Source organism: Mus pahari, chromosome 20 (assembly GCF_900095145.1).
Source record: "Mus pahari chromosome 20, PAHARI_EIJ_v1.1, whole genome shotgun sequence".
Lineage (NCBI taxonomy): Eukaryota > Metazoa > Chordata > Mammalia > Rodentia > Muridae > Mus > Mus pahari.
This window is the reverse complement of record NC_034609.1, coordinates 47,184,562-47,208,811: the sequence shown is the minus strand read 5'-3', so window position 1 is coordinate 47,208,811 and position 24,250 is coordinate 47,184,562. Positions and strand designations below refer to the sequence as shown.

The 24,250-nt window shown below is 44.0% G+C and overlaps 1 protein-coding gene across 2 annotated transcripts; it reads right to left on the bottom strand.

Annotated features, from left to right (window-relative positions):
- Window positions 1–39: 39 nt before the first annotated feature.
- Window positions 40–24,239, bottom strand: Urb2 (URB2 ribosome biogenesis homolog). Of its 2 annotated transcripts, none has more exons than XM_029532453.1 (10): window positions 24,164–24,239; window positions 22,096–22,234; window positions 20,444–20,620; window positions 14,875–18,202; window positions 11,935–12,095; window positions 10,306–10,416; window positions 8,753–8,995; window positions 6,090–6,177; window positions 3,164–3,303; window positions 40–1,206 (listed from the first exon to the last, which is right to left on the bottom strand). In XM_029532453.1, the coding sequence occupies exons 2-10, from the start codon at window positions 22,219–22,221 to the stop codon at window positions 1,009–1,011; spliced, it is 4,572 nt and encodes a 1,523-aa protein (XP_029388313.1). In that variant the 5' UTR covers window positions 22,222–22,234; window positions 24,164–24,239; the 3' UTR covers window positions 40–1,008. The 2 variants fall into 2 exon arrangements, with proteins under 2 accessions (XP_029388313.1, XP_021075935.1); XM_021220276.2 differs by having other exon boundaries at window positions 23,829–24,179.
- Window positions 24,240–24,250: the final 11 nt, after the last annotated feature.

The window sequence follows — 24,250 nt, the reverse complement described above, 5'->3', positions numbered from 1 at the left end:
CTCTATTCCCACTGATGGCCGATTAGGCCATCTCACGTCATTTCTTGAACTGAGTAGGAAGGGATTTGTAATCAACTTCTCAAACTGAAGTGGGAACAAGCAGGCATCCTGTCTCTTGTGCTAGAGCACTTCCCTACCAGACAGGTACCACCCTATCTATCCAGGGCCCTGGCTGTTCCCCCAGCACCACCAGAATTTCCAACGGGAAGGCACAGTGTGGCAGCTGGAAAGTGTCTCTCTGCAACTTGATTTAAAGAGCAGAATTATTCAAACAGGATTCAACTATAGACCCATGTATCAGAAGCATGACACCAGTTCTACACAGTTTACAGCCAGAAGAGAAGGAAAAGAAAGGACCGGACCACATTAGGTACAGTCATAATGGTCAGGAATTTTTCCATTAAATTCATCTCAGAACCTATTTCCAAGCTTGTTTGTTTCTTTGTTTGTTTTACGATACAAGGTTTCTGTGTGTGGCTGTCCTAGACTTGGCTGGCCTCAAACTCACGGAGATCCACCTCCCTCTGCCTCCTGAATGCTGGGATTAAAGGTATGCACCACCAAGCCCAGTCCCGATTTCCATGTTGCTTATACCACACTTAGTTTTCAAAGGTGTACTGAGGCATGCAGGTGTGGCTGAGCCACAGAAGTGTGTGTGAGGGGCCTGGTTTAATCTTTATCCTGCTGGAGGGGTGGGATATCAAAGAACATTTAGCTTTTTTTTTTTTTAAAAAGCTATAAAAATATATAATCCCCAAGGTGGGCAAGGTGATGCATGCATTTAGACTCAGCATACAGAAAGCAGAGGGATCTCTGTGAGTTCAAGGTCAGCCTGGTGTTCTACATAGTGAGTTCTAGGCCATTCAAGGATATACAGTGAGACTGTGTGTGTGTGTGTGTGTTTTCCATGGTTATTGATAAGTATGAGAACATCAGAAGCCTTATATCCTCCAGGGCTCTGAACCATGAATATTCTGCAAGGTGTCCCAGGTGGTCCTGTGGTGTGACCTAGGCCGTATATCTTTTCTCTCCTTCATGCTTGGCCTTGTGGTACTTGAGGTAGTCGCTGTGCAGGTCCTTAAAGACATCTCGTGCTCCAGACTGTAGTGAGGCCCGTAGAAACTGGATATCCCGCTCCATACAAAGATCCAAGATGAGATAAATTCCCTCCTGAAGCAGGTTCTTCACAGGTGGATACAAGGTTACCTGGGAAGGAAGGAGGGCTCTCAGCAAAAACCAGGCAATATGCTGAAACCCTGGAGCTCAGACAGCAGCATGGAACTGGTGAAGCCAGAGCCCTGGCCTTGAGACTCTCTAAGACAAACGACGCAGTTTATACCATTAGGGTCAATGGTCAATGAATGACAACATATCCCAGCAGCTTCAAAGCTCACTGGAGGAGGTAGGCACTAACCACTATCTTCCCAGGCTAGCAATATGGAGAGATTTTCCGTAAACTTGACCTGGAAGTAAAAGACAAAGTACTGGAGACATCTGTGTTTTCATTGGGACTCTCACCACACCCGCCAGGCCTGTGGGTTCCAGAATCTCCTGACCAGCAGGGTCTTCCCAGGACATCTGCCTGTCCCTTGCAGGTCCTCACACAACACCTAATCTACAGAAGCACAGGGAATGAATGCAGAAATCTCTCTGGCTATCTTTGCTCTTAAGCATTCAATTAAACCTAAGAATGCTGCCTGGGAAAATGTATGGCTTTCAGTAGCAGTCTCTAATGCATATGGAGTATTTTCTTCATTACTAAATCTAAAAATAAATGAAAGATGAGAGCTAGACTGCTGCCAATGGGTTCTAGGATGCAATGGTCTTAAGTAATTCACAAGGCCTTTCTACTTTCAAGATTAAAACAAAACAAAACAAAAAGGAAAAAATGGACAACTTTAAATTACAGATGAATAATGGAGCCAGGAAGCCAGAGATTTCATAAAGTAAATCTTAGAATAATATGACTTAAGAGTTCCAATTATCACTTCACTTTTTGGCCCTCAGCAAAGTTAAATTACTATGCCTCATTTTATTCTCCAGTTAAAAAGTACAAGCTTTTCTCTCATAAAAAGCTTCTGTGTTAATGACTCACATGCTTGGGAAATATCAAGCTTCGATAAAACTGCTAAATACTCAGGGAAATCAAATTACAAGTCCTTGTGCCATCCTAGGAGCACTAGAAACATCTTCTCGTGCACTTAATCTGCATTGCTCCTCCCTCCCTCCCTCGCTCCCTCCCCAGTCAGAGTTGCTAGGATAACAACAAGCTTTACACACTGAAGTCGGCAAGGCTGCGGGTTGGAAAGTTACTCAACAGTTACAGTTACTTCAAATAGAGAAGTAATCTAGAAAGGCTGTTCAACCAAACCTCTCCGGAGAAATGCTGACGTCTCTAGCCAGACACTCCATTACAGTGCCAACCGAGAGACCCAACCACCATGCATGCAAGAGACCCCAATACCAAGCCAGCCCACTAGACTGGCTATTTCCCAGACAGAGGCATGAAATGTGTGTGTACAAATAGAAGCAAATGAAGGCACACACACCCTCTATTCTCCCAGCTCTCTGACACACTGACACTATCAAAGTAAAGTTCCAATGCCATGTGTTGTCCTGAGCTGCCTGACCACGGGCACCAGTAGCTTGTGACCAGTGAGAACAGTGCACTGACAAATGCAACAAGTGACTCTCTAAATGACGAATTCGGCATTCAAACACCAAGTCCAAAAGTCAGACTAATCTTGACAAAAATCACAAGTAACAAATTTCTACCCCCGTGGTCTGCTCTGAGTGTCTGGGAGCAGCAGAACCAACCGCCCCCCCTTCTATGACCTTATGGTCTGGGTCCATAAGAGCTCTGGGTTCTTGGCCCTTGGTGACATTGCACTTGCATATCTGACAGGCAACCAGGAGAAGAGAAAACAGGTTCAAGTCTGTAGTAGAACCAAAGACCTGGGAGCCCTGAGCAACTTCAGTGAGGGCCTTCAGTGACCCTTACACATTCCTCAGTCCTAACCCTAACTCCATAAGGCTGCTGATTACCCCCACCCCAACACACACCATGTACAGGAAGGGGCCTCAGACTGCCATGCTAGGTAAAAGCCATGCTCTAAGACAGTGAATGAAAACCTGTGATGAGCATGTTCAGTTTGGGTTTTACCTTCTGGACCTCTGTCACATACTGGGCCACCAGGAATGGGGAGAATGTGGTAAACTCCTCAGCTCGAGTAGCAAGGTGGCTATACATCCTCTCCACCAGGCGTGCAGACTCAAGGACCACTGGCAGGTCATCCATGCTCCCTACAGGCGGCAAACGATCAGTATTGAAATGGTCAGAGTAACTCTTCTAGCCATTTCACTACAAACAGAAATGACTGCAACTTTCTACTCTTTCCAGACCCTAAACAGCGTATTCTGTAGATAAAAATAAAGTAAAAGACATGCCCAAACACAACAACATTGTCAACCTACTAGATTTTAACAGCCCTAACAGACAAACCTCTGGGGAGTGAGTGTGTGAGGGGCAGTCTCCGGGAAGGATTAAGTGAGCAGCAAAGACCACCCTCAACACGGACAGCATCCCCCATGGTCTGGAGGCCTGGCTGAAAACAAGGAGTAGCAAAGCCAAGTGAGGCCCAGCCTCGCCTCTCTCGGCTTCCTGACTGCAGACACACGCGACCAAACACCCCACACTTCCGTCCTCACGACGGACTGTATCTCCTCAAACTGTGAGACAAAATAAAACCCTCCTTTCTGAAGCTGTTTTGTCAGTATTTATATCAGCCAGGAGAAAAGCAACTAATAACTAAAAACTAGAAAATCAATGCTTTTCAGGGTAAAAAAATCCATGATTGCTATCATAATTTTAAAGGAAATAGAGTACCATAAAATAGGATCAAATTAAAATTATCAAGAAATGATTTATTGAGAGGATTTAGGGGTTCCAATATGTCTTTGCCTCTGTTAATTTTAGAAACTGTCTGTGTAAGGCTTTCCTCTTATTGGCAAATGGAGATGAGATGTAATAGCATCAGCACCCACCTCACCCTATCGCCACACAGTCCCACCTCACCCTATTTTCCCAGTCACTTCTTACTCCCAGTCTGTCCTCACTATTCAGTGTAAGACCATCTAGTCCCTGGGCTCCCCAAGCCTACACAGCCTGGGTAGGGAGCTCTGGCCCATGCTACATCACCTCCCAAGCTTTGCTGGGCACAGTGATGGCTGCAACTTTACTTATAAATCTGGAAATGCAAATAAACCCAGGAACAGGGGAAAAAAAAAAAAGTAAAGTAGACTGTTATTGCTAAGGGTCAGGCCTAGTATAAAAGGCACAGAACTCAGAAGCTGAAATAATCTATGTTCTGACTGTGGCGCAGCTTCACTTTGTTCTTAATTGTCAATAAGACAAAGTTCAGCATGCATACAATAAATCCCAATAAAACTAGTATTTCTAGTTTTTTTTTTGTTTTAAGAATAAACATGCAGATATCTTTTATAAATACAATTTAAGCTGGGCACGGTGGCACATGCCTTTAATCCCAGCACTTGTGAGAGAAGAGCAGTAGGGTCTCTGTGAGTTTGAGACCAACTTGGTCTATAAAGTGAGTTCTGGGATATTCGGGGTTCTATTACAGAGAAACCCTGTCAAGAAAAAGAAAGAAAGAAAGAAAGAAAGAAAGAAAGAAAGAAAGAAAGAAAGAAAGAAAGAAAGAAAGAAAGAAAGAAAGAAAAGAGGGAGGGAGGGAGGGAGGGAAGGAAGGAAGGAAGGAAGGAAGGAAGGAAGGAAGGAAGGAAGGAAGNATCACTCAAGTTTGGCAATGTTGATGGTAGCATGAAGGAAGGAAGGAAGGAAGGAAGGAAGGAAGAAAGAAAGAAAGAAAGAAAGAAAGAAAGAAAGAAAGAAAGAAAGAAAGAAAGAAATGCAGCTTTCTAGATCAATGTAGTTTCTGTGAAATTATGTTAAGAGTTGGGAGATATTTCACAAGGCCCATATTCATGCTTCATGGCCTAACATTATGTTAACAGTTGGTCAGAGCAAAGGATAACTACGGGATCTGTCAACAGTGCTGTCCTCTCATCTCCTCTTCTTTCCAGAAAAAGGGGTTTCAGAGACACTAGATGCATCCACTAGTTTGGGTTATACTAAAATGTGATGATCTAAAATAGTTAAAAAAAAAAAAAAATTATCTTGAGCAAGGAGGATAGCTGCTAGCTTGAGGCCAGTCTGGTCTACATAGAGTTCTGGGCCAGTCAAGGCTACATGTGAGAGCCTATCTCAAACAAACACACACACACACACACACACACACAAACATTTTCCTGTTTTTGTGAGCTTGACATTAGCTAGAGTTATTAGAGTTGGGGAACAGAACCTCAATTGAAAAAATGCCTCCATCATATTGCCTGTAGGCAAGTCTATCATCCATTGTCTTTATTAATGATTCATGCAAGAGGGCACATGCCACAGGGGGGCAGTGCCATCCTTGGGCAGGTGGTCCTGAGTTGTATAAAAGAGCAGGCTGAGCAAACCCTAGAAAGCAAGCCGGCAAGCAGCATTGCCCAGGCCTTGAGTTCCTGCCTATGACTTCCTGCCCTGACTTCCATCAGTGACTAAGTGTGGCCTGAGAGCTACAAGTTGAAATAAACCCTTTCCCTCCATCATGTTACTTTTGGTCATGATGTTTTATGACAGCAACAGAAATCCTAAGTACAAATCCTAAGTCAAGATGCTGAAGAGGTATCTCAGTGGTTAAAGTCCAGATGTCCAAGTTATATTCCTAGTACCTATATAAGGTGATTTAAAACTACGTACAACTTTAGTTCTAAGGTATCAAATACCATCTTCTGGTCTCCACCAGCATTAACATTGCACGCACAATTCACACAAACACACATACGTAAATAAAAATAAATATTTTTCAAAAAAGTCTTTAAATTTTTTTCTTGAATATTCACTTGATAATCCAAATAATTCTCACATCACCTACGTTTGGTGGTTTTACTTTCAATACTATTTATGACCAGAAACACTGCATGATGAATAGATCTGAATCTGTGCACCTGACACCATTACTCTGAATTACCTTTGTCTTTCTGCCGTCCTTCATGCATAACTGAAAACAACAGTCTATTAAAGGAGCTCAAGAAAGATGGAATGGCCTTCAGCATCACCTGTGTAACAAAGGCACAGAGAAGTGGGTCAGTCATCTCTTGTCTGCTTACCTGGCAGGACACACAGAAGAGGCACAAGCCCCACTGGGCAGCACCGATACTTCACACACTTTCCATAAAGTGACTGAGCACCTGGCTCATATCGGGCTCCTTAATTCTTGCTTAAACATTTTAGAGAACGGGGGTTCTACACTGCACATCTTTCAAAATTTGAAGGCACAATGATTTAAAATTGCTAAGTCTATGTTTTCTCTACACTGTTCCTAATATACCCTAAAAGGCCAAAGAACTGATATTTAAAAAAAAAGATTACACGCATTCACTTACAATGGGAATCAAACCATCTCAATGAACAGTGACTAAACACCCTGCCTAGGACTTTGCCGTGAACTTGGAGACTAGGTTTTAAGCCTGCTCCTGGAACTGGAGAGATAACTGAGTGGTCAAGAACAGGTCCTCTTGCCATGGACCTGGGTTTGGTTCCCAGAAGCCACAATAACTCACAACTATCTATGTCTGTAACTCCAGTCCCAGTGGCTCGGATGCCCTCTTCTAATCATTCTCCTTGTATCTATGGATACACAGTCATATATGTGACCACAGCACACATTAGAGTTGGAGGACAACCTCAGGGGTTGGGTCCTAGCCTTGTTTTTGCGACAAGACCTTCTTGTTGTTCACTGTGTGTTCTCCAGGCTAGCTGACCCTCAACCATCTAGGGATCTGCCTGTCTCCACCTCCCACCCTGCCATATGAGCACTGGGAGTACAGACACAGGCTACATGTCCAGCTTCATGTGGACTCTGGGGATCCACACTGGGCCCCTCAGGCTTACATCTCCCCAGCCCCAAACATGCTTTCTGTATACTTCACACCAGGAATACAACCACACTGTACAGGCAAACAGCAATAAGCTCATGCAAATTTAGGTAGAATTAAGCAAAATTAAACCTGCAATTTCTAGTCAGACTGACTACATTTCAAGTGGCCATCATGTCTGAGGCCAATGAGTACCACACCGACGATGCAGGCACCACGGACTATTTGCTGCACTGCACTGCACTGCACTGCTCGGAGCAGCAGAGGAGAGCAGACACTGTTCTATGCTGATGGATTTGTGTTGCACATAGGCAGTCACATAACAGCTTTAATAATTAGTCAAAATATTTCATGTCAAAGGTAGTGAGGCAGGGCCAAAGGTTGACGGCTGGGAAAGTCTTTGGAATAGGATATTTCTCTTAAAATCCAGCACTGCTGGGAAGATAAGATCGCTCAGTGGGTAAAGATGTTTGGCATGTATGCCTGGTGGCCTGAGTTCAATTGCCAGATGTGCTAGCTAGTTTAATGTCATCTCCATACAAGCTAGAGTCATCAGAGGAGGGAGCCCCAGTTGAGGAAATGCCTACATAAGATTCAGCTGCAATGAATTTTCTTAATTAGTGACCTAGCCCACTGTGAGCAGGGCCATCCCTGGGCTGGTGGCCCTGGGTTCTATAAGAAAGCAGGTTGAGCAAGCCATGGAGAGCAAGCCAGTAAGCAGCGCCCTCCATGGCCTCTGCATCAGCTCCTGCCTCCAGGTTCTTGCCCAGCCTGAGTTCCTGTCCTTGCTTCTTTCAACAGTGGACTATGGTGTGGAACTGTAACTTAAATAAACCCTTTTCTCCCCAACTTGCCTTTTGATCATGTTGTTTCATAGCAATAGTAATCCTAATTTGGACACTGGACCTCATACAAAAGGAACAGAGAGAACTGATTCCACAAATTTGTCCTTTGACCTTCAAACACACCTCATAGTATGTGTGCACACTGTCTATTCTTAGACTATCAAATTATTTAGAAATATCTCAACATGTATGTGTACAGGCACATACATAGTATTTATGAATTCCTGCTGGCCACATGTACTAGTAGTTTATGAAAAGAACCCTGATCAAAGGTATCAATAAGCTTAGCCCAACACTCAGATTCAACTAAGTGGCAATGGTCAAAACATTCACCAAGCCTTGATATCCTTATCGCTAAAATATGATGCCTCATTCTTTAGAGGCTTACTATGGAGTATAGCAGCAAACGTTCAACAAATGCTAGCTGGCCATACCCTCTTCTATTAGATCTGTGTTCCTAGCCTCTGTATAACATAAACAGCAGCAGAGCAAACTCAAGACTTTCACTTCCTCTACCACTTGAATTATGAACTCAACATATCTAAGCAAGGTAGTGACTTATTTAAATACATCATCAGCAGATAGAGTAATGGGCCTCCTTTGTATAATATAGGACCCCACTCAAGAGGAACAAACATGGTAAAGAACAATTCAAGTGGCCTGAAGAGAAGGTCAAAAAGTTTACATATCAGTACTACTAGAAGCAAAATCTGTAACAGGGAAGCTTTCTTTACTTTAGTTTTGTCTGTTTGCCTTTATTCTTAGTGGTAGTGGGATAATGCAGGAACCTAAGCACATGCACACAAGTCCACCCACCTGCCTGCCCCACAGAGCAGCCCCCAGACTCTTGCTCCTCCAGCAGTTGGTATTCCCAGCTCAGGTAGGAGCAGCTGTACTGTTCTGCCTCTCACCTTAGAGTGGCACTGCAAGATGGAGAAGAGCACATCGTGCATCTTCAGGAAGACACTGCCAAACTCCCGTGGCTTCAGGTGCTCCAGAGGGACGGTGAGCAGGATGTTAAAGGCTAGGCTGACATGGTGAGGGTTGCTGATGCTCTCCTCCCCTTTCCGAAGCAGAACAGCCAGCACTTCGAGAAGAGGCTCAATCACTACTAGGGCCACGGGCTGCTCCTGGCAGGCCTCTCGGTGTTGCAGCTACAAAGCAAGACAGACAAAGAAAACAAAGTGAAGGCGATCTCCAAAGAATCACTAAGTCTCTAAAGGCTAAAGCTAAACCACTCATCACTAATCACTAAAACTCTGGGCCACAAAGGTAGCCTGCCTGCCCGTGCTCTACAGGGAAGTAGTGTGGCCAATCAGCAATCCAAGTCTCCAAGGGTAACCTTCCATAGACCTAGCAGCTTCAGACCTCACTCTTTGTTCAGTCTATCTACCGTAGACAAGACATTTCTTAAAGAGAACAGATACAACCAATTTCTTACAAGGAAGCTGCATGTCAGCCACGTATAACAGTGTTTTCCCAAACATAATCAGTTCTAAATGCCTTATAATAAAGGTCTAGTTAATAAGATTTTCAGTTAGTGTCCTAGAAAATAAGAGAATAGACTCAAGACAAGGGACAACTGTCTTCCCTGTGTCACCTAGAGAGCATCTCTATGGTTCCCAGTTTGACAGTGAATATGGAAGGAGGCTTTTGGGTCCTGAATCTTACAATTCCATCATTCTGCAGGGCAGCCAGTCTGCCACACACATTAGAGGCATCAAGTGGGTTCTAACCTAGTGCATCCCAGCGTAGTCAATACACACACACTGACACCATTATGGCCACCCATCCGTATGGTCTATACCCCTACTCAGTAACTTGCTTCTCCATTGTCTGCTCTATAAAAACAAATTGGGGGGAAATGGCATGCTTTAGCACAGGTCTTTGGTATTACAGATTTCTGCAGTAAGGATCTTTGAGCCAGGGTCAATGGAGGGTGCAAACACTAAGACCAACCTCAATGGACCAGGCTCATGTAGTATAAAATGAAACCAAGTCATTGCCAAATGAAAATTCAACACTTGGGTAGGATGTAACCGAAACCTGTCACAATATTACTACTCAGACTAAATAATATTCCCCTTTACTCTATCACATGCCTTACACACATGTGCCCATCCTGATTCCAGTGTACTTAACTGACCACAGAACTTTGTGGGTAATCAGCCCCAGGGGATCTCCTCCACCTGAGTCTATGGCCCACAGTAGTCTCACCTTGTCCTTGCCATCAATCTCATCACTCCCTGTCTGAATTCTCAGTGCCAGTCCCTCTTACCACTTCTTACCCAGGTTGCTACTGTCTAAGAGTATATACAGACAGAAAGCACAAATGGGTTACCTGTTCATGGCCACCTTCAAGAAAAACCCCAGAACCAGAGATGACAGAGCCCAAGCCTCCAGCTGTCTTACAGAAGAGGAAATGACAGAAGAGCTGGAGGGTACATCTCAAGCAGCCACTCACCATTAGAGCTGTGACAATCTGGGGACACGAACGCCACAGCAAACGTGCCTTTTCTCCATTGAGTGGACATTTGAGTAGCAGTTTGAGTAGTCTAATGGCACACAAAACAACCTGAAACAAGAAAGGCAAAGTTAAGCACTGAAATAGCCAGTCCTCTGGGAGAACACCATAGAAGAGGAGAGCCTTTTACTGGTACTGGTACATGTTACTGGGCTCAGGAACAGGGACAAGGCCTGGTCAGAGTTGAGTTTTAAGAACAAGGACTGTCATTTACATTTGTGCACAGACAGGAAGCAATGATGATGAGCTTTATTTAACTCAAACAAAAATAGGTTCTTTGGGGAGTGTCTCACCAAACTAGTCACAAAGCAAAATTGGTCCAGGCTACCAAGTTCAGTGAGGTACAAAGAATAGCCTAATCATAGACTCCATTTTGCTAAGATGCTGGTCACAGAGGACACTATTACTTCACTGATCAAGAACTACACAAGAACTAGACAATGGTGGTGCACATATCTAACTAATCCCAGCATTCGGGAGGCAGAGGCAAGTGGATCTCTTATTTCAGGGCCAACCTGGTCTACAGGGCGAGTTCTAGGACATCCAAGGCTGTGTTATACAGAGAAACCCTGTCTCAAGAGAAAAAAAAAAGGGGGGGGGGATTACACAAGAGGGCTGGAGCGATGTCTTAGTGGTAAAGAGTACTGGCTAGGCTTCCAGAGGAAGCTGGGTTTGGTTTCCAATACCCATACTGTGGTTTACAACCATCTAACTCCAGTTGCAAATTATTTTATCTAATGGTCTCTGCAAGCACAAGACATGCACAAGGTGCACAGATATACACATGCAGGCAAAACACCCATACACATAAAGAAAAAATTTTTAAATTTAAAAAACAAAACAAAACAACATAAGGAAATGTTTAAAGGAAATACTGGGTGAGATGCTGTGGTGGCAGGCAATTCCTCTAAGCCAGAGGGTAAGCAGGCATGCACCGACCTTTACTTAGTATTTCACAAAGGCCTGGCATCATGTCCTGCTTCTCAGGGTTACAACGGCCTCTTTTCCCCCAAGACTGTGAAGCCACACAACCCTAGCCAGATCCTGATTTCTGCCCTGTGCACTCTTCCCTTGCCTTCTCTTGGCTGCACGAACCTGCAATTCTGACTGTTGCCAGTTTCCCACATATCTACAAGATCTCTACCCACTGTGGCTCGGGGCCCCTCCTTTCTCAAAATTGCATACCCTCTGCCTCAACAGACATATACTGCTATCCCATGCACACCCACTTATCCCGTCAAATTCTTCATTCTTCAATACTCATTTCAAGTTTCCTTTGTCTATGAAGCCCTCTCTAATTAACTGGTTTAATATACTTGGGGGTTATTTTCTCCCAAGAGAAAACTGTATTTGTTAATTCTGAAGAAATTCTCCTTTGAAGAATAAGAACTCTTCAGTGGAAGCTAGATGGTCCACAACTGGGCTCCTTCCCACAGGCTCATACTCTGACTCCACTCGGCCAGCCAAATTAGTTTAGTTTTAGAAGTGACACAAAATTTCAAACAATCTTTCCTTTCACCAGGAATAACCACCACTTCAGACCTGTAACAAAAGAAAGAAGATATCCACCTGTAGATCTGACCTCCATGCCTGAGTGACATCCAACCCCTGAAGAATAGACTGCAGTACCATCCCAAAGTGCTCTGTTGTCCCAGTCTCAAACATCTGGGTGAGCAGCGCTCCCAAGTGAAGCTCAGTATCCTGAGTGCCTGGAGCAGGTATGCATGGACCTGCAGGAAAAGAAGCCAACACTGTCACAATGTGACTGGTAAGTGACAGTAATTTGTAAAGTTACCACATAATGACACCATGCAGCATTAAGAGCACAAGTAAACAGCACAAAAGCAGGTACTGTGAGAGTCAGAGAGGATGCTCATGTGGTACCCTTCTCTCACCCAGAGCTGACCCGACAGAGCTTGCGCACAGAAAATGCCAAGATGCTCCTGAGCTCTGGAGCACAGCAAACATGACCATTACTTTCTCTATCTTCCTTATACAACCATTAATGCTGCAGAAGCAGGACATTTTTAAATACTCAGATGTGGGGAGCCAAACCATCCCTTGACTTTTTTTTTTTTAAAGGTTTATTTATTTATTATATGTTAAGTACACTGAAGCTATCTTCAGACTCTCCAGAAGAGGGCGTCAGATCTTGTTACCGATGGTTATGAGCCACCATGTGGTTGCTGGGATTTGAACTCCGGACCTTCGGAAGAGCAGTCAGTGCTCTTACCCACTGAGCCATCTCTCCAGCCCAATCCCTTGACTTTCTTAAGGTTGAGAACTGACTCATCTCATCAGAGGTAGGGAAAGGGGATGCAGATGTTCTGTTTAACAAACTGATAGCAGCTACAGCTTCAGATGCCAGCTGCCATCCTAAGACACGGACCTGGAATGCTGTCGCAAGATTTAACAAAAATTCAATGTTAGTTCCAGTATAGGAAAGCACCAATCCCTGAGTTATTAAACAAAAAAAGATCATCACAGGGCTGGAGAGATGGCTCATCGGGTAAGAGCACTGACTGCTCTTCCGAAGGTCCTGAGTTCAAATCCCAGAAACCACATGGTGGCTCATAACTACCCGTAATGAGATCTGATGACCTCTTCTGGTATGTCTGAAGACAGCTACAGTGTACTTATGTATAATAAATAAATCTAAAAAAAAAAAAAGAAAGAAATCATCAGAGCCAGGGTTTTTTTTTTTTTTTTTTTTTTTTTTTTTTCAGTTCATCTACTCTTGATTCCTAGACAGAAAGGTCACTGACAGGAAGACAACAGCAACTCTATTCAGTCCACACACCCAGATCTGGTAGCAGCCCAGGCAGCCCAGGTGGCTTCACTTCCTAGAAGTCCCACCTTGTTGTAGCTTCTCTACGGGAATCAACTGAGCACATTCTCGACTCAGCACTCCAGACAACCCAGTTCCTACTCTAGCCCTTCACAAACTCCAAAACTCAAGGGAAAGACTCTGCTGCTGTGGTAGACAAAGCTGCTCACTAGACACAAGACGTCAGACCTATTCATCTTTGTCTGCTTTAGGGAGTAACTATTTTATACTTACACACAAACATACAAACACACATACACACACTTTAAAGATTTTATTTTATTTATGTTTGGACTTTGAGAAAAGGTCTCATTATATATTCTTGGCTTGGAAATTGCTATGCAGACCATGCTAGCTTCAAATTTATACAATTCCTCCTACCTTTGCCCCTGTAATACTGGGGTTAAAGGCATGTGCCACCATGTCCTGCCAAAAATAATTATTTTGTACGTATTTGTTTAACATTAATATTTTAGATGTTTCTAAATAATCTTTATAACTATTTGAATGGCTACATAAGCTCCTTCAGGTGTCAGTTTTGTGCAGGAAGACATTATCTCTCTCACTAGCCTGTAGCTGAGGTCTTAGCTGGCCTCTAAGGATGGTACCTCATTAACATAGACGACACCAGGTCAGTCTATTTAAACACACACACACACACACACACACACACACACACACATTATTGATCAAAATGAATTTGGGAGCTGAGGAAAGCAGAACTTCCATACTTTTCCAAGTTGATCTATATCACTACAGACCTGAAACAGGAGTTTTCCCCAGGTGAGATGATCTATAGGAGTCATCTGTGGCTAGAGCAAACTAAAAGCCAAAAACAAGAACTCAAAACCATGAATGGGAGTTGACAAGATGGTTCAATGGTTAAGGTCACATAATGTTCAGACAGAAGACCCAAATTAAGTTTCCAGCATCCATGTTGGGCAGCTTACAACTGTGTAACTCTAGCTCTAGAGAATCAGCAACCCTCTTTTGGACTCTACAAGTACCTGTACTCATATGTGCACAGACTCATATACAAACCTACACACACACATATAATTAAAGAGAAAAATCTGGCTGTGGAATTCAAGATGAGCTAAATCTGCATAATGAGTTCCAGGCTAGCTATGACAAAGACCCCACTTCAAACAAAGCATGAAAGTGCACAAAATAATCCCTAAAATATGAGAGGACACAGGGGTGGGAAAGCTGGAAAGGTGACTGCTTACTTGTGCCAATATAAAAAGAAAATGCATGCCTTGGGGACAAGCTTTCTCACGTGGTTCCTTCTGAAGCTGTCAGGGGGGGAAGCCCAGCCAGTTGCGGTGGTACACACCAGTAGGATGTGCTCAAGAGGTAGAGGCATATGAATCACAAGACATGAAGCACAGCAACTTGGCCATGGAGTCCCACTGACTTAAGCCCCTGAAGCACAGAATCAGCTCAGAGAGAAACGCTTCATCAGGACTAATGAGATGCCTCAGTGGTTAAAAACAGTGGCTGTAAGTCCAGAGGACCCAGGTTTGATTCCCAGCACCCACATGACGGCTCATAACCACCAGTTACTTCAGTGCCAGGAGATCTAACACCAGCCTCTGGCTTGAGGGTACACAGACATACACATGCATATAAAATATCCATACACACAAATAAATTAAAAAAACAAAACAAAACCTCCTTACCTGTAAGAACTTTCTGCACAGAATAAAATACAGAAGCAAAAACAGAAGTCTCCTTGGAATGGAGCTCTGGGGCCAAAAGGAACAAGGTTAGAAATCGCAATGCTGCCTGGAAAGACTGAGCATTCTCCGACAGGGCTGGCAACTCCTCCAGCAATTGAGTGTAGACATCCTGGTAAAGTGTCCCATGAGAAAGCAGTGTTTGGTCTGTATCCACCACTTGAGCAATTTTGGGCTGTCCATCCCTGAGGTGCTGGCTCATGTCTACTTCTAAAAGTGTGGGGACAGTGGCAAGGAGTACTGGAGGCAGGCAGCGGCCTGTAGTCCCGGACACTAGGCACAGCTTCAGCATGGTGCCCATCTGCATCATGGCCTGCTGTAGGAATTCAGGTAGCTCTGTTGGGGCCTCCAGTAGCTGCCTCCGCTCCTTAACACAAGGCCCCAAACTCTGACACAACTTGCTTAGAGCCACCAGAAGTAGTTGCCTGCACTGAAAGTTCTGGCTTTTCCACTCTTTGCTGGAAGCTTCCTTCCTGTATCTTGAGAGAAAGGCAGTGATTTTCCCGAAGTTGAGCACCAAGCTCAGCTTCACTTGGGTAAGCATCTGCATCAGCTGCTCTAAGAACACCCCTGACACCTGAAGAAGCTGCAGCCAAGCAGCATCATCCTCCCTAACCTGAAACTCAGCACTGGCTTGCAACAGTGAGGTCAGCACAACTTCAAAGATGTCACTAACGTACATAACCCTGAATACACAGCGGCCATTCTTTCCTCTCTGCAGACCACTGAGGAGCCGGTAGCACTTCACCAAGAACTGGAGGACTAGTGGGCAAGAGCACTGCCCTAATTCGGAGACAGCCATGGAGAATAGCAGGAAAAACAAATGAACATGGTAAGATGGTGAGAGGCTGTCCAGGCGAAGGGCAGAGATGACTTCTAAGAGCTCCAGGAGGCCTTTTAGCTGTTCTTCATCCAGCTTGATTGGAAAGCCACTCTTGACCATGGTTAGAAAATTCTGGGCAATTTCTCCTCTTGGTTCTACACCTTCAGGTCCAACTTTTGCCAATTTGGTTTCCCATTGAGCCACAACTGTGTGGTAGTCCTTTCCAAAAAGCCAGGGGAGCTGCTGACTAACAAGACTCAGATCACTACGAGCTCCAGAGCACAGAATGCTGGAACATTCTGCAATGATACACGTGAGGAAGGCAAAATAGAGGGACTGCATCTCTGGAAAGAGAGGGCTGTGAAGGAGGGCTGTGGATATTTTCTCAAGTGTGACATGTGGCTCACCATGTGCCAAGCTCCCCTGGGCTTTACTTGCTGGTAAAGTTCTTAACAAGACAGTGGCCACATATCTCACATCATTCAAACAAAGGTAGGGTGTTAAAACTGTGAGGTTTGATACAATCAAGTGCCAGTGTGCTACAGGGTATACGGACTCATTCATTGTCGACACCTGCATATCCCAGGCAGCTACTGTCTTCTGACTTAAACAGTCTCCGCTAGAATCAAGAATGTGAGCAGTGTCAAACCTCAAGGTTTGAAGGGCTTCTTTGGACTGGGAATTACTCTCCATTAAAGTCCTTTTCACCTTCTGAAGATACAGCTGTTCTAAGCAGTACCTACTGAGAGACCTGGACTGGCCTATACACTTTTCCACCTTCTTCCAAAACTCCGTTTCTACACCTGGTAGCAACAAAGGGAGGTTTGAGCTATCCAGAGCAGCCCTGGCTGGGGAGATCCCCAGAGAATAATACTGGCTGCAGTGCAAACTGAGGGTAGCGTCCACCTGAGCCCAGGTGTAAGAGAGTAAGAGTGCAGAGTCACTCACCTTCTGCTGCCACAGCTCAGGCTCTGGACTCCAGAGGTCCAGGAGATGGCCCAAAAGGGGCCTCACAAGCTCTCTCAGCATCCTCTCCATTATGCACTGCGTCCGTCTTATGATGGGCAGAGGCATGTTATTGTCCAGACTCTGCATGTTGAACATGATACAGTGTAGCAGAGAGCTCAGTGACATTGCCTTTAAAGCCATGTCATTATCAGTCTGCAAACAGGGCATGACTAAAGATTGGAACTTATCTAGTACAAGGGACCATGAATCCAGGATCTGACTCAGTGGCAGCTCCAGAAGACATGCACTGAGAGGCACAGAGAGGCCTGAGGCAAGCAAAGGCTGCCGCAGTGCCTCAGCAGCTGGACGGCAGATCACCCCCAAAACCTCCTCAAACAACTGTGGCACCTGTCGAAGTTTGGCATACGTCTGGAAGACAGTGTTGATAAGTACCTCTTGGGCTTTTTTGGCTCGAAATTCTGTTACTTCTGCATCAATCCAAGCTGAAGACAACAGGTCATCCAGGTCTGGCTCTAAAATCAAATGATTCAGAGATATCAAAATCTTGAGGCAGCGAAACCAAGCTGGCACAGATGCTTGTGAATGGTTGATCAGCAGCTCAGCCACACGGCGGTAGAAGTGGAACTGTGTCTCCGCATGCCGAATTCTGTCAGTAGCCACATTGTAGATGTTACTGGTGGCCACTGAGTTTAGCAGTTGCTCTATAGCCAGAAGCTCTGTAGTCCAATCTGGTAGGGACAGGGCTTCTATCTGCCCCTCCTGCAGGTGTGAAATTTGCAAGCAGCCAAACAACCTGGGGAGAACCTGAAAACAGAGAAACTGGTTTTCTTCCTTAAGGTATGATTCCAGAAACAGTCTATACAACAAGGGCACTGAGCTGGCCACAACCAAAACACGGAGGTCTGATTTGACGTAGTCAGGCTCCACCAGTCTCGCAATCACAGCTTCCATTGGAGTGAGAAGGCTCTTCAGGACCCCCATCTTTACATTCTCTTGGTACTGTTCCAAGAGCTCCTCTTTGTAGGATGAGAGTAAATCATGTCGAAAAACACCGCCCCGAAGAACAGCATCAATCTGATTCCTGATAGCTCGGCTCAGCACCTGCCACAGTTGACCCTGACTAGCCTGGGTCCATGTGCCCCCCAAAAGCAAGTGTCTCAGGACGAGGCAGGGCTGGAAGAGGTGTCCAGTCATATCTCCAAAGACACGCCTAGGGTTGGCTTGTTGTTGCTGAAGTCTGAGGTAATGGTCAAGAGCCAGATGAATGACCTCAAACAGCTTGGCTGTCACGGCTCCTTCTGGCTGCCTGCAGGCCGACCAGCAGAGCTGGCTCAGCAGGGCCACAGTAAGCTCTGGTTTGGCTGTATAGATGACAGCAAGGGCAGGGGCTGAGAGGATGCCCTGGCAGCAGCTCAGGATGGCACAGATATTCCTCTGGCATCCTGAACGTGAGAACTCTTCTATTCGCTCATTTATGATCTGAACATTAAGAAAGAAAAAAGCTCATGATTACCTGAAGCCACACCTACTCAGAAAGTATGAAAGAATCATTTCTCTGCCACATTTTAATGAGGATACCCAGATTTTTCTACTTCGAACATGAACTTGACACACCCATCTCCTGTCAGTATCAACCCTTTAGCCAGTAGTTAATTTTTTTCTTCTTCTTTTTTATTTATTCTTCTCCCATAAAATACATTTCAACTACAGCCTCCTCTCCCTCCATTCCTCCTCCCAGTTCCTGCCCCATCTCCACCTCCTCTTCCCTCTAGATCCACAGTTCCTTCCTTTCCCTTCAGAAAAGAGCAGGTCTCCCAGGGATATCAAATGAACATTACATAACAAGACGTAATAAGGCTAGGCACAAACCCTCACATCAAGGCTGGATGTGGCAGCCCAGTAGGAAGAGAGGTCTAGACCCTAAATCTTTATCTAGGTGTCATCAGGTATCACTTGAGTCCTGACCCTGTGGATGGATGGAGATACATATAAAATAGTCAGATTTTTCCTATTAAGATCAAAGCAGGGCTAGAGATGTAACACCATTGGTAGAGTGCTTACCTAACATGTTCAATCCCTAGAACTAGACAAACTGAGTGTGGTCTTGCACGCCTGTAATCTCAGTACTCAAGACGTACAGAGGATAATCAGAAGTTCAAGGTCATCTCTCAATTACCTGGCTAATTCAATGCCAGCCTATGATATATGAGTACCTGCCTTTTTTATCATATATTACAGACATTGCACTCAGCTTTCAAAACTCCAAATTTAGACACTAAAGCAGGCAGATCCCAATATTTACTGTTAGGCCAGTGACTTGCTCCCAGCCTAACAAAAATCTAAGAATCAAAACTGTCTGAGGTGCTAACCTATTAGCAACTGCATAAAACAATCATTACTTCCACTCAAGTTAAGTACTGGCTTTTTTTTTTTAAGTTGCAGCAAATGTACTGAATCCTAAAGTGTCAATATATCACCAGTGTCCTCCAGATATTTTATTATAAAGATCATCAATAAAAAATCTTTTTCATACTTAGACCCTAAAGCATAACTTGTGTTCAAATTATGTGTCCTTTAACAATATTTTATATAGCTATAAACATACTTATTTTAAAGCTTTTAAGTATTATTTCTTAAATGCAGAGATACTTGATCTTCTAGCCTTGCCTGAAGAACCACTCAGAATGACCCATTATTTAAAAGTATCACAATAAAGGGTGTAGTCTTAAGAATTACTAGCACCTTATCTGCTTCTTTGTTTTCTGTTCTGTTCCATTCTATTCTGTGAGGCTCTGGCTGAACAGCTCAGTAACCAGGCACATCTAGGTTCAAATCCCAACACTACCACTTACTAATCATGTGATGAACAGCTATATCCTTATGCCCTTTGAGCCTGTCATGAGTACTAAATGCTCATAATACTGGATTTTAATGGTAATACTTATTATCATGGTATCTGAAGATCCTGTTTTGACAGTGAAGTACAGACTTTTTTTGATTTTAGTCAAAAATTCTTGAGATAATTCCTGCCCATTTTGATCTTTGATCTCCCTCCAGAAAATTACAAGTGTCTGTGTGTATGTGTGTGTCAGTGTAGTTATAATCTGCTAGCTACCTTTTCCAGTGTAACAGTAATCAAACTGTCTCTGATGATATACATCTATATTCCCAGCACATGGGTATACAAAGAGGAACATGAGCTGAGAACAGATGGTAATAAAAACTAGTTCAGGGCTGGAGAGATGGCTCAGTGGTTAAGGCCCTGAGTTCAATTCCCAGCAACCATATGGTGGCTCACAACCATCTGTAATGGGATCTGATACCCTCTTCTGGTGTGTCTGAAGATAGCTACAATGTACTCAAATAAAAATAAATAAATCTTTTTTTAAAAAAAAGAAAAAAACTAGTTTATATGCCAGGCATGGTAGCCCATGATTATAATCCCAGGTGGCAGAGGCATGAAGATCTCTGAGTTCAAAGCCAGCCTGGTCTCTATAGAAAGTTCCCGGACATCCAGGGTTACATAAGAGAGACCTTGTTTAAAAAACAAAAAAAAAAAGGTTTTTTTTTGGGGGGGGGGGGAGGGGACACAGGGATACTATTACAACTTCCTTCTCGTCCCTGAAATTTCCCGCATATTCACATAATTTTCTAAAACTTGGCAGTAACAAGAGATGATGCACACAGCACAGTCAACAGAAGAGGCCATTACTTACTTACCTTGACGAGGGAAAGCTGAAGATTTATAGTCTTCCCATTCTTAAGAAGCGTCTGCAATTTCTTGCTATGTAGAATGTTATCCACATAGACCCAGAGCCTTTCAACAATATCTTCCTGCAGTTCAAGCTTTTTCTTATAAAATGCAACCAATGACTGTCTTGCCCAGTCAAGTAAAACCTGGATTTATAGAAAACATATTATGTAAGTTAAGTTCTAACATGAAAGATTTTCAGCATTAAAGGGACACCCAATCATGACCAAATTCTACTGCATGAAAAACAAAAACAATTTCCTGTTAAAAATATGTCTGCAGTGTCAGTTACCACTGAGGGCGAAACCCTGCAGGAGGAGCGCTTCAGTCTACAAGTGCAAGATGAGACTGAGCTGAACCCGACAGGCTGAACAGGGAGGGTTGCGCATGCTATATTACACATGCTCTATTACACATGCTATTAATATCAGTGCTTGGAAGCTGAGGCCAAAAGATCTCAACTCAACGGCAGCATGACATGTATAGTGAAAATTTTTTTTTTAAATCCTTACTTGTGTTAACATTACAGAATAATGTTTTGAAATCTTGAAATGTTTATTAAGGAAAAATAATGATGTCTTCATCTGGCCTCAAAGAAAATTTCAATAAAATTAACATTATTCAATGGTCTTTTCTAAGAGAAACACATAAATATCCACAATGACCACAGACGTGATCGCATATGCAAATCAAGTGGCAATGAGGGACAATTAAAGAAAAATAAGGAATGAGAATCAGAACATTTGTATATGTGTGCTGATTTTCCCAAGACATGCAACTTCTAAGTCTCCCTCATTCAGGAAACACAGACAAGGGGAACGGATGCACAAGTGTCTATGAGAGAAAAAGGGCTTTGAACACATGCAGTTTCCATTCCTTAACTGTTTTCTCAAGCACAGAACACTGAGAAAAGGTGATACTTCAGCTTGCAGAGCTGTGTACATGAGTCTTCTGTGTGCCTTCTATGTGAGATTGTGAAGATGATGGTGATGATGATGATAAGAAGAAAGCCAGGGCTTCAGGCATGCTGGGCAAACACTATGACACTGAGTTACACTTATTCACATCTACTCTCCAGCACTGTCCATAGGTATGACGAGCTGGGGTCTTGCTTAACCCTACCAGGATTACCCTTTTGTTTCATGTTGTGCAGCACTGACCAAGGAACTGCCTAGCTGTCAAGATGACTCAAACACGTAGTGGGTGTGGACACTGCCAGGTACCGCTAACTATTCTGCAAACCACACCTTGTCACTTCTCTCACAATTATAATAGTCTGATAACAGCACTGGGAAGTATGTCAGCCCTATTCCATGAGCTTGTCATCCTGCCACAGTTGCACTGCCTCCTACTTTTTAGCCACAGCAGCTTAAGAAATCCCAATAGAACATTATAACTGGTACCTACTTGCTTCTAGCTTGTCTTTACACATAGATTAGCACTTTCCAACTTCTCAACCTTCCACCTAGCAATCCAAAAGCCCCACTGCTTCTTCACTGACAGTATACTTCAAATGAAGTTTTCTCCCCAACATGTTTTCTAATCTTTTAAATGTCAATATCCAAGTTGTACATGAAATTATTTTAGATCATAAAATGTATAAATTCTACATTAAACTTACTTGTTCTTTATTTGGTAGAAAGCACTGATGGGAAATCCAAGCAAAGTGAGCTAATTTTAGTTTATCTTCCCAGGAAGTTGTCTTGCTTTTAAGTTTAAAGGAAATACCAGAATAAACAGCAGCCATTGCCACACGTCTTCTACAATTAAAAAAGGAAAATAGTATTATAACAAGGCATAACTGAACAGACACCAGAAAATGGACAGTATCTTTTAAAAAGAACATTTTTTATGTGTATGTGCCTGAGTATATGCACTCAGGAGTCCAAGAAGGTCAAAGAGGGCATTAGTGTCTTGGAGACTAGAATACAGATAGTCATGAGTTAGCCGCCATGGAGATGCTGGGAACTGAGCCCAGGTCCTCTCCAAGAGCAGCAGTGCTCTTAACTTTGAGCCACCTCTCCAACCCCTCCCTATATACCTTATTAGGTACAATTAGGAAGCAGAGGCCAGCCAAGGATACATGGAAAGATGTTGTGTCAAATATATAGTTAATTTGAAACTGGCTTTCAGCAAAAGCAGGTAGACAATAGATTATAAGTACTCCTGCTGTGATCACGCACCACACTTAGAGAATACAGGAATTCAATGAGGAGAAATCAAAGTGTGTAAATCACTCACAGGATGACAGTCACCATTCACGATTTAAGAGCGAAAGAGATGGTTTAGCACACAGCTTCTAAAATGTGTTGTGTATCAGGATTAGCACTATTAAATAAGCAAAAAAAAAGCAAGCAATACAGTACTTGAAGAAAATAATGCTTCTTGAAGTGAAAAAAGAAATGAGGTGTTGTGGCTGAGGAAAGAGCTCAGCAGTCAAGAGCACTTGTTACTCCTGGAGAGCCGGGCCAGTTCCTAGCCCCCACAACTCTCTGTAAGCCCATTTCCAGGGGGTTCTGCAGCTTCTCCCCAGGATCCTCGTGTGTGTCAGACAAAAGGAGCAAAGAGAGAAAGAAAAAGAAGTCAGGCATTAATTTCAATAAAAATGCTCTTATTTCTACTGTAACAGTAACTCGTCACACAGAGCTACAGTGCACAAAAAAAAATATACAATCTTTAAAACCCCAAGGAACAAAGGAAAGAATACATTAACAACCTACAATTGCTATGAAACCCAGCTAAACCTTTGTAGTTTTTAAAAGTCTGTTTCCATTATGGTAAACAAATTAGCTCAAAGACTGATCGAACATTCACCATACCGCTGTGTCAAGGCAAGAGACTGCACTCTGCAAAGCTTACTGCACACCTTCAGAAGTGAAGCGCAGCCCTTCCCAGCCTCGCCCTCAAATGACCTCGGGAAGGGTTTGGGGCAGGGGGTTTCAACCTGTGGGTCACACTCCCACAGGATTGCATACCAGGTATTTACATTAGGTTTCAAACAGGAGGAAAACTGCAATTATAATATAGCAACAAAATAACTTTATGTTGGGGGGGCGTGTCACTACAATTTGAGCTGTATTAAAGGGACGCGGGATTAGGAAGGTTGAGAACCAGTGTCCTAGGGGCTGGAAAGATGACTCGGCGGTTAGGATTACTTACTGCGTTTCCAGAGAACCCAGGTTCGAGTCCCAATACCCCACATCTTGGCTCACAACCACCACTCCAGTTCTAGACCTCACGCCCCTCTTCTAACCTCTGCGGGTGTACATAAAACACTCATACAAGTAAAACTTTGAGAAGAAGGAGGTGGAGGAAAAAGAAAAGGAGGAGGAGGAGGCTGTTCTAGATCGATACCTTCAAATCCTACTACCAGGATCGGGGCTCCCTCGAGTTCGAGCTCCGTGTAGGAGATCGGGGTGCTGGCTCTCTAACGTGGGTCCCCCTCAGATCAAGGTTCTCTCAAGTGGAGCTCCTTCAGTTCGGGGTAAAGCCTTCAGAACCTCAAGCAGGGCTCCCTCAGGAAAAATGCCTCAGGTTGGGGCTCCCTTAGACAGCGGGAAATCCGTCGGGCAGAGGCTCCTCGGATCCCGGCTCTCCAGCCGCTTCCCTCCAGTTAGGCCCGGTGTCCGCATCCGCCAAACTGGCGTCTGGGCGCAGAAGAAACCCAAACTCTGCCACCGTCCGCTCACCTGGGACCTCCGCGGCGGCGAGCCACATGCGAGGGAGGCGCTTCCGGCAGACGTTGACGCCAACGGCTCGGGGCGGGGAGGGGCGTC

Bases quoted from the DNA above. Each gene is read 5' to 3' on its own strand.
- Urb2 (XM_029532453.1), bottom strand. From the start codon at position 22,221: ATGGCTGCTGTTTATTCTGGTATTTCCTTTAAACTTAAAAGCAAGACA. The intron at 18,203-20,443 runs GTAAGTAAGTAA...CTTAATGTTCAG, and splicing joins TTCAGCTTTCCCTCGTCAAG to ATCATAAATGAGCGAATAGA. The intron at 10,417-11,934 runs GTGGATATCTTC...TTCTTGTTTCAG, and splicing joins CATGGAGGTCAGATCTACAG to GTTGTTTTGTGTGCCATTAG.